Raw genomic sequence first — 15,278 nt, forward strand, 5'->3', positions numbered from 1 at the left:
GTAACACACACTTTGCAAAACTGTAGGCACAATTCACTGCACAACACTCAATTACCAAATTTCCAACACACTCCTAGCAAAAGTATACACATGTATGGCTATCATTAACACTAATTTGCCAACTGTCTGGCACACTTTCACATGTCAAAACTTTCTTAGATAATTAGTTCACTTTGCAATCAGCCTAAGCACTATAATACAGGTAAGCTCTGTGTGCGGAGTACAATGGAGGGAGCAGAAAGAGTGAGAAGTAGAGGAGGCCGAGGAAGAGGACGTGGAGGTGAAGAAGTAGGATGAAGAGGACGACAAGGACAAGGAGGAGCAAGAGGAAGACGAGGAGGGGGGAGAGGAAGATGAGGAGGGGGGATAGGAAGGGTAGGAAGAGTAAGAAATAGAATTGCTGATGACATCAGAGCTACAATAGTGGACCATGTAATCAACCGTGGAATGACCCTGAGGGTAGCTGGCCAACGGGTTCAGCCTAACTCGAGCCGCTACACTGTAGCAAGTACCATAAGGACATCTTGAAATGAGAATCGGTTAGTACAGTCACTTCGCACAAAGATTTGTAGCACTGCCATATGCCAATGAGAAACACACCAATACCATTGATGTAAAAATACTGAAATTGTTACTTTACAGAATTGCTAGATGACCAGATGCTGGGGCAGAGGAAGCATGTTCACTGCAGACCAAGTAACCCATATAGTCATTATGGCGATTGCAAATAATCCTATACTTGGAAATAAACGCTTGTGTTTGTTTTGATGTGTTTGAATAAACACCAGTACTTGAAGTTTGGATCCCTCTATGCTTATGGATCTATGACAGAAGTATGAGCTCAAACTGACATAGCCTACCTTGTGCACAGAGAAAGCAAAAGCCAGATGTGTTTTGTATTCATACCATCAGTGTGCAGTTGGCGCATTGTGTGCTTAGTAGATGATGGCTTGTGTGTACTGTTTGATACGGAAACACCATTTTTACGAAGGTGTGAAGAGTTAATCTGGCTGTGTTTGCTTTTGCAAGAGAACTACAATGTTTTGATGATTGGTTGACAGGTTTTCTTATTTGTGTGAAGAGTTTTGCAAAATTAGCCAATAGTTACAATAAATGTGCTTAAGCAATCAGAAAAAACTGTAATCAAATATTGCCTTCCTCCCTCACTACCATCACTGCCCTCTGCTCCAATCCAAGCAAGGCTCATTTGAGCAGCTTTTAGAACGGCTGGGAAATTGTCATACATGTTGGCTGGTGCAAATTTCCTCAGTGTCAACGAGGAGTGAGGTAATAAACACGCAGCGCAGTTGTTGTCATAAAAGGCTCATTTCCATGGTGGCTATTCCCTACCAAGCTTTACCACTTCAGTGCCTCACTACTGAGTGGGGTCAGGTGCACAGGGTGGCACCTACAGCAGGAGAGAAAGAGGGCAAACCAAACTGCGATTTAACAGAAGATTTAGTGTCATTGTGTTTGTGTTTTTGATTGAAAGCGGGTGGGACAAAAGCTGGAAATGAAACATAATAGCCTTCATATTGATAATTCACCTCTGCTGTTGTGAAAGTTTTTACTGCTGGAACTGTGCCTGTGCTTTTTCTCAGAAGCAGTCGGTGCTTTGACTAATCATTAATCAGTACCATACGGGCTGTTGATGTGTTACTGTTGATATGAGTTCCTTTTAAACCAAGTTTATGCTAAATGATTGACATCTAGTTAGATAAGAAACTTTTTAATCCTATTACAGTTTTTTCTGATTGCTTAAGCACATTTTTTGTAACCATTGGCTAATTTTGCAAAACTCTTCACACAAATAAGAAAACCTGTCACCCAATAATCAAAACATTGTAGTTCTCTTGCAAAAGCAAACACAGCTAGATTAACTCTTCACACCTTCGTAAAAATGGTGTTTCCGTATCAAACAGTACACACAAGCCATCATCTCCTAAGCACACAATGCGCCAACTGCACACTGATGGTATGAATACAAAACACATCTGGCTTTTGCTTTCTCTGTGCACAAGGTAGGCTATGTCAGTTTGAGCTCATACTTCTGTCATAGATCCATAAGCATAGAGGGATCCAAACTTCAAGTACTGGTGTACTTGAAACACATCAAAACAAACACAAGTGTTTATTTCCAAGTATAGGATTATTTGCAATCGCCATAATGACTATATGGGTTACTTGGTCTGCAGTGAACATGCTTCCTCTGCCCCCAGCATCTGGTCATCTAGCAATTCTGTAAAGTAACAATTTCAGTATTTTTACATCAATGGTATTGGTGTGTTTCTCATTGGCATATGGCAGTGCTACAAATCTTTGTGCGAAGTGACTGTACTAACCGATTCTCATTTCAAGATGTCCTTATGGTACTTGCTACAGTGTAGCGGCTCGAGTTAGGCTGGACCCGTTGGCCAGCTACCCTCAGGGTCATTCCACGGTTGATTACATGGTCCACTATTGTAGCTCTGATGTCATCAGCAATTCTATTTCTTACTCTTCCTACCCTTCCTCTCCCCCCTCCTCCTCTTCCTCTCCCCCCTCCTCGTCTTCCTCTTGCTCCTCCTTGTCCTTGTCGTCCTCTTCATCCTACTTCTTCACCTCCACGTCCTCTTCCTCGGCCTCCTCTACTTCTCACTCTTTCTGCTCCCTCCATTGTACTCCGCACACAGAGCTTACCTGTATTATAGTGCTTAGGCTGATTGCAAAGTGAACTAATTATCTAAGAAAGTTTTGACATGTGAAAGTGTGCCAGACAGTTGGCAAATTAGTGTTAATGATAGCCATACATGTGTATACTTTTGCTAGGAGTGTGTTGGAAATTTGGTAATTGAGTGTTGTGCAGTGAATTGTGCCTACAGTTTTGCAAAGTGTGTGTTACAAAATTGCAAACTGAGTGCAAAGCAGTTTTTGTGCTTTTAGTTTTGCAAACTCAGTGAGTGGTTTTGCTATAAGTCTGAATAGTTTTAGAGATTGTGCTACAGGAATCACAGTTAGGGTTTAAGCATTCAGAAAAAACTGTAATAAGACCTACCTTGGCACTTGTGCAGGTGGAGCCAAAGGGAAGACATGCTTCACCATATTTTCTAGTCTTTGGCTTAGAATGAACTTTGCTTGGAAACATATTCAGCGATGCTTCATCTCCTGCTTTGCGTTAGTGTGGGAGCCCCGTCAAAAACCTTTCATGCTATGCTAGCAGTGTCCAAACAATCTTTTTTTTTCCCTTTTCATACCATGCCCAGGGGGCGGGCCCCACACCTTGGGAAGCTCTACTTTGAGGTATTGGACACCGATGGTAAACTGCCATCAGACCCTAAATCAGACCCTGTTATCTGTTGTTATCAATATTTTTTTTTAATTATTTCTTGGTGAGTGGACATATTGGTTACACTTTGACTAATCATTAATCAGTAACACAACCTTCAGGAGCAAAGTGCACTGAGGGTGTAATTACTGAAGGTTACTCATTTCTGATGTCAAGGAGGAGCAGAGAATAAAACAGTAAAGCAGACAAAAAAATTACATCATATGGGTGAAAGATACTCTAAAGTGTGGAATAAAAACTCAGGCAGTTATTCTAATAATAAAAAAAAGTCAAGAGATGGAGGTGCGACCTCGACCAGAACTGTTTGACTTCCATGGAGTTGGCATGATCACAGACTTTACAGAAAACTGGGACAACATACAGAACTTCAAAGCAAGACCAGATGATATTCTTATTGCTACGTACCCTAAAGCAGGTAAGGTTAATTTAACCTTAGTAGACAGAATTGTGCCAGCCTGGGTGAACATAAGAAAGTGAAGACATGTGAAAGTAAACTGATTTAAACTCAAATCAAAGCCTTGGAAATTATTTTAGACTCTCTTTATCTCTCTGTGTGTTTTATTGGCTTTAAAAAACCTTTGAGCTAAATGTTGTGCTGAAAGGCACTATATAAATAAAGCTTAAGGGCATGTACAAGGGTTGTGTGGAGCTAGTTACTATAGTATTTTTTTTAAATAAATAATTTCATGGATTGCTATATTTCCCACTGAACAGCATGGTTTTATCTCTTTCAACCTCAGGAACCACATGGGTCTCCTACATCCTAGATCTTCTGTATTTTGCGCACATGGGTCAAGACCGTCAGACTTCCATCCCTCTTCATGACAGAGTACCCTTCCTGGAGAGATGCGAACCCCCTATGCCCAAAGGTCTCAGATCAGTTCTGATTGCAGAAATTTTTTGTGTGTCACATGTTGAAACAGCAGCTGCTAAAATGCAACCTCAGTGTGTTTCACATTCACTGTTGTCTAAACAGAGTGATATAATTTTTTTTTTGCTTGATATTTGGTTATTTTTCAAATCTATTTGGTTATTAGACACTCAAAATTGTTTGCAAACTCACTCGAAAGTGCCTTAAAATGTTGGCCTTTTAGCCATGTTGACCTCTGACATCTAGAAAAGTCCAACTTATTAGGGGCAAACCAATCATTCTTACCTTACAGGTACAGACTTGGCAGACAAACTTCCCACCACTCCTCGTCTCATTAAAACTCATCTACCAGTCCAGTTTGTACCAAAGTCCTTCTGGGAGCAGCGCTGCAGGGTAAAATGCATATATACCTGTAACCATAGAGACATGGGATTTATGAAACAGATTAGAACTTGTTGTTGTCTGGTTCTGCAGGTAGTCTACGTGGCCCGCAATGCAAAAGACAATGCAGTGTCCTACTTCCATTTTGAACGCATGGACAGTGCCCTGCCAGAACCGGGGAAATGGAGCACCTTCCTGCAGAACTTCATGGAGGGGAAGAGTGAGTTCAGTTTAGTTTTACTGTAGAAAGAAGAGACATTGTTTTCATTTTATTTCTCATGTAAACACTCTGTTGTGTTTTGTTGTGTGTTTGTAGTGGTTTTTGGATCGTGGTATGACCATGTGAACGGCTGGTGTGAGAAGAAGCAGACTTATTCAAATTTTCACTACATGTTCTATGAAGATTTGATTGAGGTATCATGAGCTGTGCTAAAGAATGCCCTTTACAACAAAGCTCATTACATTAAAAAGTGTCTTGAGTTTGTTAATAAACACGTTGCCCTTGCTGAAAGATTAAATAGCTTTTAGGAAATACTTAGCCTTCGTCTGGTGTTCTAGTCTGTGGGACTCGCTTTCTATGTTTACCAAAAGAAACATTATGCAGTTGTTATTTTAACTTCAAATTCTTTGCCTTTGTATCATTTTCTTTGAAGAACATATAAATGAAATATAAAATAACACTTCACACAGGACTGTGGACGAGAAATAGACCGACTGTGTTCCTTCCTTAATTTGTCTCCATCACCTGAAGAGAAGGAAAGAGTCAAAGCCAGCGTGACTTTTGACAATATGAAACAAAATAAAATGACCAACTACTCCACCTTCGATTCAATGAACCAGACTATATCTCCTTTCATGAGAAAAGGTATAAATGTCTAAACCTAAAAGTTGTTTTGTTCCCCTCTGTGTTTCTTCTGAGAACTGTGTACTGCATTTATGAATAGGTTGATCAAATAACCTGAATTATTTTCTCTGTTTCTTCAGGAAAAGTTGGTGACTGGAAGAACCACTTCACTGTGGCCCAGAATGAACAGTTTGATGAAGACTACAAGCAGAAAATGAAGAATCCTGATCTAAAGTTTCGTTATGAAATTTAGATCCCCAGCTGGGTGTGATGGAACTCTGCACTGATATGTGATTAAAGAGTTAAGAAATAAGCCAAATTTGATATGAAATTTAAACAAACTAAATTTCAGGTAGATGATAGAGAGCTGTGGCAGAGTTCACAACCCTGAGCTGTCCTGCAGAAATGATAAATTCGACAGAACAATTTCCAGAAACAGTACCAACTTATATATGATAGCTTCCATTCTTTAAAAAATGATGGTCAGGTATGATTTGTCTGACACCATGTGTTATCGTATATGGATATTATACTTTTGGCTTTTCTGCACCTTCATTCTGCTCAGTAACATGTTTTAAACTTTGTTAAATAATGGCAACTTTGTGGTATGCTGTAAAGTTAACCCATTATCCTCATATCAGCACACCTTTTTAAAACCACTTTCTGTTTAAAGGCGATTCATAGTTTTATTCTTACAAGATCCAACTACACTCAAATAGGAGAAATTAAAAAGGCAAACAACAAACAAAAGTCTAGGTGTTCAGGGAATGATGTAAACATTCGTTAGGGCACTAATACTCATGAAAAGGGTCAGTTTTACATATACATTGGAAGGACCTTTACTTTCACTCAGCTTTAGGGAGTATTTTAACATCTAATAACTCTTTCTTTAGCCTCAAACATTGATTCAATTCATCTGGACACAGTTGTTTTATCACTGAAGAATATTTAGAAACTTCATTTTAAATTTGAGAAAGAAAACTAACTTTTGACTTAGTTTATTGAATCTGTTGAAATTGCAGTTTCCACAAGACTTATACATTTTTTTATTTGTAATTAAAATATTTTTGCAATAAGGTTTGAGAGTTCAATAATTTTTTATGAAATCCATTTTTGATTTGAAGAATAATGCATTTCTAATAACCATTTATCTGCATAATCACAACAAGATGCTGAAACTTTTTAATGTCAACAGGACTTTTAAAGAGAAATAGACCAATGGTGTTCCTTCCTTTTGGGGAAGGAAAATGTCAGAATCAGTATAAAAATTAAAAGAAAATGACAGTTCGTGTGATGAACCACAAGGTTTCTCCTTAAATGAGAAAATGCACAGTGCAAAACTTCTACAGTGTTTTTCTTATTGTTTGTTTTTTTGGCTCCTGAAAAAAAAATCATGTTCTGCATTAAAAATCAACATTCAGTGATTAACTGGATTAAATCTAATGATGAAATATTAACTGTTATTTTCACCAGGTATTACTTCTGTCGTGTTTAGTGCTGTGGCAGGCAGGATGAGGACTCACAGACACAGAAGGATAAAGAGGCAGCTTTATTGCGCTGTGCAGACACTCAAAAAATAAACTCACAAAGAATAGACCTAAACTAGAAACGAAGAACTTCAATAATAGAAAACTAGCAGAGATGGAAGCCAGAAACACAGAGAAACTCACATATCATATGGAGTAACAACACAACAACGACACAGTTGAGATAGGATAATCTAAACTCAGTGACTTAAATATATACATAGAATTCCAAAAAATCAAGAACTAATAGTAGGTTACTCTGAGAAATACGCATAAACAATGAGTTGAACTACATGAAGCTTGCAGAATTGTATGGCATCATACCTGATCTAAACATTTATATAAAACAAGGAAGAGAAACAAACAAAAGAAAACTTGTTGAGGCAGAATTCAGAGATGAACAGGAAAAACCAGAACCCTGAAAAGCAAGTGCACAAAGTGTGGTGTGGCTAGAAATAGTGAAGGTTACTGATTTGTGGAGTACAATCACGGAAGGAGTAGCAGAGATGATCAGGTGATAAAGCAGTCAGAAATAGGACGGATGATACATGAGAATACAGAAAGAAAATTCGGGAAGCTATTTAGAAAAAAAGCTATTAATTGAAATAGATGGAGGTCCTACCTCGGCCAGAAATGTTTGACTTCCATGGAGTCTGCATGGTCCATCAGATTACTGACAACTGGGATAATCTACAGAACTTCAAAGCAAGACCAGATGATATTCTTATTGCTACTTACCCTAAATCAGGTAACTTTGGTAGACAGATTTTTATATGCATTAGTGCACAGCAGAGATTGAAAGCTAGTGAATATGATATTTCTCAAGGTTCTTTGGCCAAGTATATGCTCCCACTTGGTAACATTAACAATCACCATCACCTTTGCAGATGTACACCTATAGACATAGCTTTGGTCAGAAGTTTACATATATGAATCATGGGATTGAATTTCATGGTAATTAGGGGCTTAAAACACTTTTTTAAATACTCTTTTTCCAGGTTAAAATGATTATACAACATACAGCTTTAATTATTTAAAAAGCAAGAATTAAGTCACAACCTTGAATTGATTGGAATTTCTCTAATCCATTTGCTTTGATAAAAAGTAGAAACACGGGCTCAAATATATATATACACTCACTTAAAGCGTTTACTAAGTCATGCTGAATGTTCTAAGATATCTTTCAAATTGACAAGGCCAAGGACTATTAACTTCTTGTTACTGATCATGATTAACTGCAACCGGTAGCTTCTCTTTGTAGCATAAAAAAAGGATTTGTTTGACAACACTCATTGGATTTACCAAACTTCAGAACTATGGGAAAGTCCAAGAAAATCAGTGAAGATCTAAGAAGGAGAACAGCAAATTTACAGAAGTTGGGAAAGTCTATTGGAGCAATTTTAGATAACCACAGAATCCAAGATAATCAGTTAAAACAATCGTATGTAAGTACAAGTTATTTGTCTGTGTTACCACTTTGCCAGGGTCTGGAAGAGGACCCAGTGTCATGAACCTAATTTTCACACACACAAGTGGGGCCCAAAAATAAACTCAATACACTTCAGTACGAGTAAGTACAAGTTTTATTATTCAACAAAAGGTGACCCAGAATAACCAAGGGAGGTGAGAGGCTAATTGCAGAACTGAAGAAAACTGGGATCACAGCACAGGGAAGCCGTGATCAGGACCGTAGAAGGCTGGAACGGAAAGGGGAAAAGGTTACTAGTAGTGATGGCCCGCTTGAAGCTGAAGCTCTGGTGCGTGTTTCAAAAAAATCAACACACTGCTTCAGAAGCACTGTGTTGAAGCTAGATTTGTTTGGCCAGAGTCACGTGATCAGTGACGTCTGAAGCTTCATTTAGAACCTAACTGCTTCGGTGTCTGATGAGTCAATGGTTTATCCGGTCATTAAGTCTGACGTCACTAGCCGTGTCTCTGGGCCTAAACTCCGCTGCAGGTCCATATATCAAATGATCACTATGGCATTACTGAGAGTTGAAAAACTGTCTAAAGTCTTTCATCTTTAATAAAATGATCAGTGTTCTGCTCTACCAGGTGTAACAATTGAGTTTAACATCCAGGCATCCATGAAAACGGAATTTATGACATTTAACGGAGTTAGAAGTTAGCAGGGAGTTAGCTCGCTAGCTTCTATCTAAATACAATATAGCATGTCCTGACTGCGGGGTTTTGGCAACAAATTAAAACGTACAGCTCTGTTATCACTTCCAAATGAAGACAGAAAACTAAACAGCAGTGACGTTTGTAGGGTTACTGAAGTTTGGCTAGCTGGTATATAATGATGTGCTACGTGACCGCTAGTGACACAGCTATGTTAGCATAATATAAACAGGCTAACTTTTTTTCCACTCGATAAAAGTTAACGTGAGTGTTCTCGGTGGTCAGGAACAAATGTAATCGCATGGCAGGATGCTGTAAAAGGACCAAACTTCAGCCAGGAGAACAACTGAGATAATCCACCCACAATATGAGGTTAGTCATTCATATACTGCTGCATGGGCTGGGCTGTAGTTACATCCTAAGGTTTTAAAAACTGAGCTTAAATAAATGATTAGCGGTAATAAAAGCCGAGGGAGGTCAACAGTGATCACTGACTGTTTTAGGAGCTTTTCGAGATCAAATAGAAGAAAATACAAAACATTAAACATGTTAACAACACAAAAGCCATATTAAACGCAGACTACTTTAGGCCCGGAAGTAGGATTCGTCACGTCATGACTTAACGACCGGATAAGGAAATGAATCATTCGCGGGATTTGTGGAGTGTTTTGATGGTGACAGATAGCGAACCACTGATCATTCCACTGAGAGATTTGGAGCCAGCGAGGAATAGAGGAGGTTCTGTTGTGTGGGAGAATTTTGAGTTGACTTTTGTCAATCGGGTGGGTTTTCCAGCTTTGTGTTCTGGCTGTTTGCTTTTGTTTTGTGCGTGTTTATTTTATCTGAAAACGGGAAAAAGGTAAAATGTCAAAAATCTGCTTCCATAATATAAATATCATTAAATAACTTCCACTTGACTCTTTACATGTAATGTTGTAAAAATATATATTTTATTGTTTAATTAATCTGAAAATGTTAGTCTGTCAAATGTGCAGCAATTGAATGTATTTATTCTCGTTATCTGATAGTTTGTGGGGCCCAGGTAGAATGTATAACTGCATCTCTACCAGTTTCTCTGCACTCCAGCCTCCCCTGTGCCATGTGAAGGGATTTTCCTTAGGGCAGGAGAAATTATCTCCATGAAAAGGAACAGGTTTGGCCATCGCACACTAGAACAAATTCTCTTCTTAAATAAAAATGAAAAAGGGCTACTTTAAATGCATCATGTTTTTAATTTGCAAGTTCATAAGCATTTTCCCTTTCCAGTTCACAATCAATTCTACCCCCAGGTCAAAAATATGTCTTGGAAAATCTCCCTAATATAATATTATTTATGGAGGCAGGACCTCACAGCAGAAGCCTACTCCATAATGTGTTGTACATTATTATATGTATGTTATATGTAATGTGGTATTTTTCAATTATTGTATTTACCAACATCAAGAAGTCACAGGCAAAGAAAGACCAAACCATGGTGCATGTTTAAACAAGGAGAATTTACTGGTCAAAATTATTTATTAAACAAATAAACCACATTTTTTTAACCACCAAAGAATTCACGTTCAAAGCAACACAACGGCGGCCCAATATCAGACAGAATTCCACTCTGTAGAGTGAGCAATCTTAATGAAGCAGTTGGTTTTATTTTGTGGATTCAAGCTGCTCCTCATATTTTTGGCCACCAGATGTCACCAGAGCGGACTGTGTTGAAAAGCTTAGAGTAATGAACCGTTTTTCAATACAAGCTTCAATGCTTCAGAAAGCTTCACTTGGCCATCACTAGTTACTAGTGTGCAGGGGAATGGAGAGACACGGAGGTATAGTTAACACAATTCATGCAATACTTGAACATACACAAAGCTTTGCAGGGAGCCAAGTTACTATTGAGGGGTGAGTAAAGGACTGGCGTGGAGCAGCTGTCTGTGCAGGGTTAAATAGTCCTCCTGGTAATCACCTGGAATATGACCTCAAATTAACAGCTGGATAGTTGAAACTTGGACCCTCTTGGGTGTTCCAATAGCACAATGATCCCAAACACACATCAAAACTGGAATAGATAAAGAGGACTAACATTAATCTTTTGGAACGGCCTTCACAAAGCCCAAATTTGCGGACTGTATGTGTGCATGCATGGACGTAAGTTATATTAGCTATATTTTTTAAAACTCTTCAAAAGGAATTAAAATGACGCTAACTGAGTGTGTTGAGTGTGTTGAGGAAGCAGTTTAAGAACCTGAATGCTCGGAAAGCTCCCGGCCCAGACGGCGTGTCTCCTGCCACCCTCAGACACTGTGCAAACGAGCTGGCCCCAGTGTTTTCTGGCATTTTCAACTCCTCACTGCAGGCATGTCATGTGCCTGCCTGCTTCAAGTCCTCCACCATAATCCCTGTCCCCAAGAAACCTAGGATCACTGGACTAAATGACTACAGACCCGTGGCTCTGACATCTGTGGTCATGAAGTCTTTTGAGCGCCTAGTTCTCTCCCATCTCAAGACCCTCACGGCCCCCCTCCTGGACCCCCTGCAGTTTGCATATAGAGCCAACAGGTCTGTAGACGACGCCATCAACATGGCCCTACACTTCATCCTGCAGCATCTGGACTCCCCAGGAACCTATGCCAGGATCCTGTTTGTGGACTTCAGCTCTGCCTTCAACACCATCCTTCCAGACCATCTCCGAGACAAGCTTTCCCAGATGAATGGGCCTGATCCCATCTGCCGGTGGATCACTGACTTCCTGACAGACAGGAAGCAGCATGTGAGGCTGGGAAAGAATGTCTCTGACTCTCGGACCATCAGCACCGGCTCCCCTCAGGGCTGTGTTCTTTCTCCTCTGCTCTTCTCCCTGTACACCAACTGCTGCACCTCCACCCACCAGTCTGTCAAGCTAATCAAGTTTGCAGATGACACCACCGTTATTGGGCTCATCTCTGACGGGGATGAGTCTGCCTACAGGAGGGAGGTTGAACGTCTGGTGTCCTGGTGCAGCCACAACAACCTGGTGCTGAATGCCCAGAAGACAGTGGAGATTATTGTGGACTTCAGGAAGCACACAGCCCCACTCCCCCCCATCATCCTGACTGACACCCCCATCACCTCTGTGGACTCATTCCACTTCCTGGGTACCACCATCACCCAGGACCTGAAGTGGGAGCCCACCATCACCTCCGTCATTAAGAAAGCCCAGCAGAGGATGTACTTCCTGAGGCAGCTGAAGAAATTCAACCTGCCAACACGGACAATGATGCAGTTCTACACTGCAATCATCGAGTCCACCCTCACCTCCTCCATCACCGTGTGGTACGCTGGAGCCACTATCAGGGACAAACAGAGACTGCAGCGTGTTGTGCGCTCTGCTGAGAAGGTGATTGGCTGCAGACTCCCATCTCTGCAGGACCTGTACACCTCCAGGACACTGCGGCGTGCAGCTCGGATCTCAGCTGACCCTTCTCACCCTGGACACAGTCTGTTTGACCTGCTCCCCTCAGGCAGGAGGCTCCGGTCCATTCGCACCAGAACCTCTCGCCATAAGAACAGTTTCTTCCCCTCTGCTGTTGGACACATGAACAATAACCATATGACTGTTCCCACCACTAACACATGACCCTACGCTGTGTCACTGCATCATTCCATGATTGGCACTGATCACCACCTGCACTCATGTATATATCTTTCTACGTAGCACTCTTAATTCTTATTCTCATGTATATATCTCATGTATAGCTCATGCACATATCTTTCTACGTAGCACTTTTAATTCTTATCCCTACTTTTATTTTTTCATGTCTATTTAAGTGCTATTTATGACACTATTTAAGTGCTATTTATGACACTATGTTTGCACTGAAGCACCGCAGCAATTTCCTAATGTTGTAAACCTGCTCAACATTTGGCAATAAACCCCTTTCTGATTCTGATTCTGATTCTGATTGTGAATGTGATTATAGAGCTTATATTATCTTGGGTTGATAATTCACTGAACAGTATATATCTGTTTCACTCTTAGGGACCACATGGGTGTCTTACATCCTCGATCTTCTATATTTTGGACACATGGGTCCAGACCGTCAAAAATCCATCCCTCTTAATGATAGAGTACCCTTCCTGGAGATCTGCAAACCTCGTTTACCCACAGGTGTTAAATAATGTGTTCACTATTTATGGTCACTCAAATGTTATCTACCATATCATACAATAACAAAAAACACATGTATATCTCAATTTAGAGTACTTGAACGTTAGGACCTTCAGAGAGTTGCTTTTGTTGCACTTTGACATATAAAACAAGACCTGTTTGTCTGAATGAATGAAAAAAAAACTCCAACTAAAAGTTTGTGTAATGCATATACAAGTCATTACACTCACTGCATTTAAGATATCTGAGGTGTTAACCGGACTTGAAAAAAGTAACTTTTCTGTCTTGAAATCTGTACTTCTGAATGTTTAATGGGGATTAATTTAAAAAAAATTGTTTTTGTTTTTTATAACAATGTTCTTTACATAGATTATATTGGTAAAACATTGAGAATTATTACTGGATTATGCAGTTTAGCTCTTTAGCTTGAACTTTAAAATTTAGGAACACAAACTAATCCTTTTAATCACTCAGGTACAGAACAAGCAGAGAAACTTCCCACCACTCCTCGTCTCATTAAAACACATCTACCGGTCCAGTTTGTACCACAGTCGTTCTGGGAGCAGCGCTGCAGGGTAATACATATCTGTACCTACAATAATGAGTAAGTCATGAAACCCACAGATTATAATTTAGTGTCATCTTTCTACAGATAATCTATGTGGCCCGTAATGCAAAGGACAATGTAGTGTCTTATTTCCACTTTTCACGCATGAACAGTGCCCTGCCAGAACCAGGAGACTGGAGCACCTATCTGCAGGAGTTTATGGAGGGGAAGAGTGAGTTCAGTGTAGTTTTGGTGTAAAGAAAGGTGAAAATCATCTGAATTCCTGTGTAACCATTCTTTTGTATATTCTATGGCTCCAGGGACTTTTGGGTCGTGGTATGATCACGTGAACAGCTGGTGGGAGAAAAAGGAGACTTATTCAAATCTTCATTACATGTTCTATGAAGGTTTGATTGAGGTGCGGTGATTTGGGCTTATGTGCAATTTTCATCAGAATTTTTTATTGTCTAAAACTATACACTGTATGAAACAAAATAATAGAAACTGCAATTGGGTAAAACATCTTGCAGGTCTAGCTCCTGATGTAAATTAATTAATCCTTTCTTTGTTTATTATTGTTTTTCGCACAATAATGACATGAAAAGTAGCATATTCTTTACAATAATATTTTTACACATTAAAAGCCATCAGTAATGTGATATAGTTACAATTATTAATGGGTAGAGCTATATTTTACATAAACACAATTACACTGACAAAATTATTAGTGAGTGTAGCTTAAAAATAACTGTATTGGAGTACAAAATAGATTACTGTCCTCAAAAGTATACTTGAGTAGAAGTAAAAAGTAACAATTTTCCACTTCAGTTTAATTCAGTTAATTAAGGACCAACCTGTGAATTTCCCCTGCTGTGCCTCTGTAGTACCTGAAGCTAATTTATTTTCTGGCAGTACTGGGCACAAGTTTGATATGGATACTTTTTGGTTCATAAACTCATTCCTGCTTGCGTGCTAACAATTACCTAAGGTGAACTCATTTATCATTTAATCATAAACTATAGTACACTGCCTAAAATAAACTCTTTAATAGTGAATATGTTATAGTGTAGTGTAGAAGCAGATATGAGATCTTTTGTCATGACAGAATACATCTCATGCATTGCACAATCTTGTTCTTGGCAAAATAAGTGTACAGAAACAAGCTTCCCAAAATTTGCCATTAACTCTTACAGAAATATTAGCACATAAAGATGTTCGAAATAGCACTGCCTCTTTTCAAAAAAACAAAAAACAAAACAAAACAAGAAAAGAAAATATCTCCCCTCAGGCTCATGCTGAAGCTTTTTAATGTGAACAGGACTGTGGACGAGAAATAGACCGACTGTGTTCCTTCCTTGGTTTGTCTCCATCAGTTGAAGAGAAGGAAAGAGTCAGAGCCAGTGTGACATTTGACAGCATGAAACAAAACAAGATGACCAACTACTCCACTGTCAAAACTTTGAACCACAAGATGTCTCCTTTCATGAGAATTAGTGAAGGGCATTTATCCATATTTTATCCATCCTGA

General features: G+C 39.4%; 1 protein-coding gene and 1 pseudogene across 2 annotated transcripts; both read left to right on the forward strand.

The window, feature by feature from the left end:
* The first annotated feature begins 3,550 nt into the window (after positions 1-3,550).
* Positions 3,551-5,680, forward strand: LOC308406935 (cytosolic sulfotransferase 3-like). The gene is made up of 7 exons (XM_080898254.1): positions 3,551-3,740; positions 4,066-4,194; positions 4,489-4,589; positions 4,671-4,797; positions 4,894-4,991; positions 5,268-5,442; positions 5,562-5,680. Exons 1-7 carry the CDS (start codon positions 3,602-3,604, stop codon positions 5,672-5,674), a joined length of 882 nt encoding a protein of 293 aa, XP_080754380.1. The 5' UTR covers positions 3,551-3,601; the 3' UTR covers positions 5,675-5,680.
* A 7,441-nt stretch (positions 5,681-13,121) lies between these two features.
* On the forward strand, positions 13,122-15,278 carry LOC308407312 (cytosolic sulfotransferase 3-like; annotated as a pseudogene). Its single transcript has 4 exons — positions 13,122-13,203; positions 13,678-13,778; positions 13,856-14,168; positions 15,069-15,278. The product of its transcript is annotated as a cytosolic sulfotransferase 3-like (transcript).

This window comes from Rhamphochromis sp. 'chilingali', assembly GCF_963969265.1.
Source record: "Rhamphochromis sp. 'chilingali' genome assembly, chromosome: 12".
Taxonomy (NCBI): domain Eukaryota; kingdom Metazoa; phylum Chordata; class Actinopteri; order Cichliformes; family Cichlidae; genus Rhamphochromis; species Rhamphochromis sp. 'chilingali'.

What these genes read in the sequence shown, in the direction of transcription:
- LOC308406935 (XM_080898254.1), top strand. Translation starts at nt 3,602, where the DNA reads ATGGAGGTGCGACCTCGACCAGAACTGTTTGACTTCCATGGAGTTGGC. An exon ending in CGAACCCCCTATGCCCAAAG is followed by an intron (nt 4,195 to 4,488) that starts GTCTCAGATCAG and finishes CTTACCTTACAG; the next exon opens with GTACAGACTTGGCAGACAAA. An exon ending in ATCTCCTTTCATGAGAAAAG is followed by an intron (nt 5,443 to 5,561) that starts GTATAAATGTCT and finishes CTGTTTCTTCAG; the next exon opens with GAAAAGTTGGTGACTGGAAG.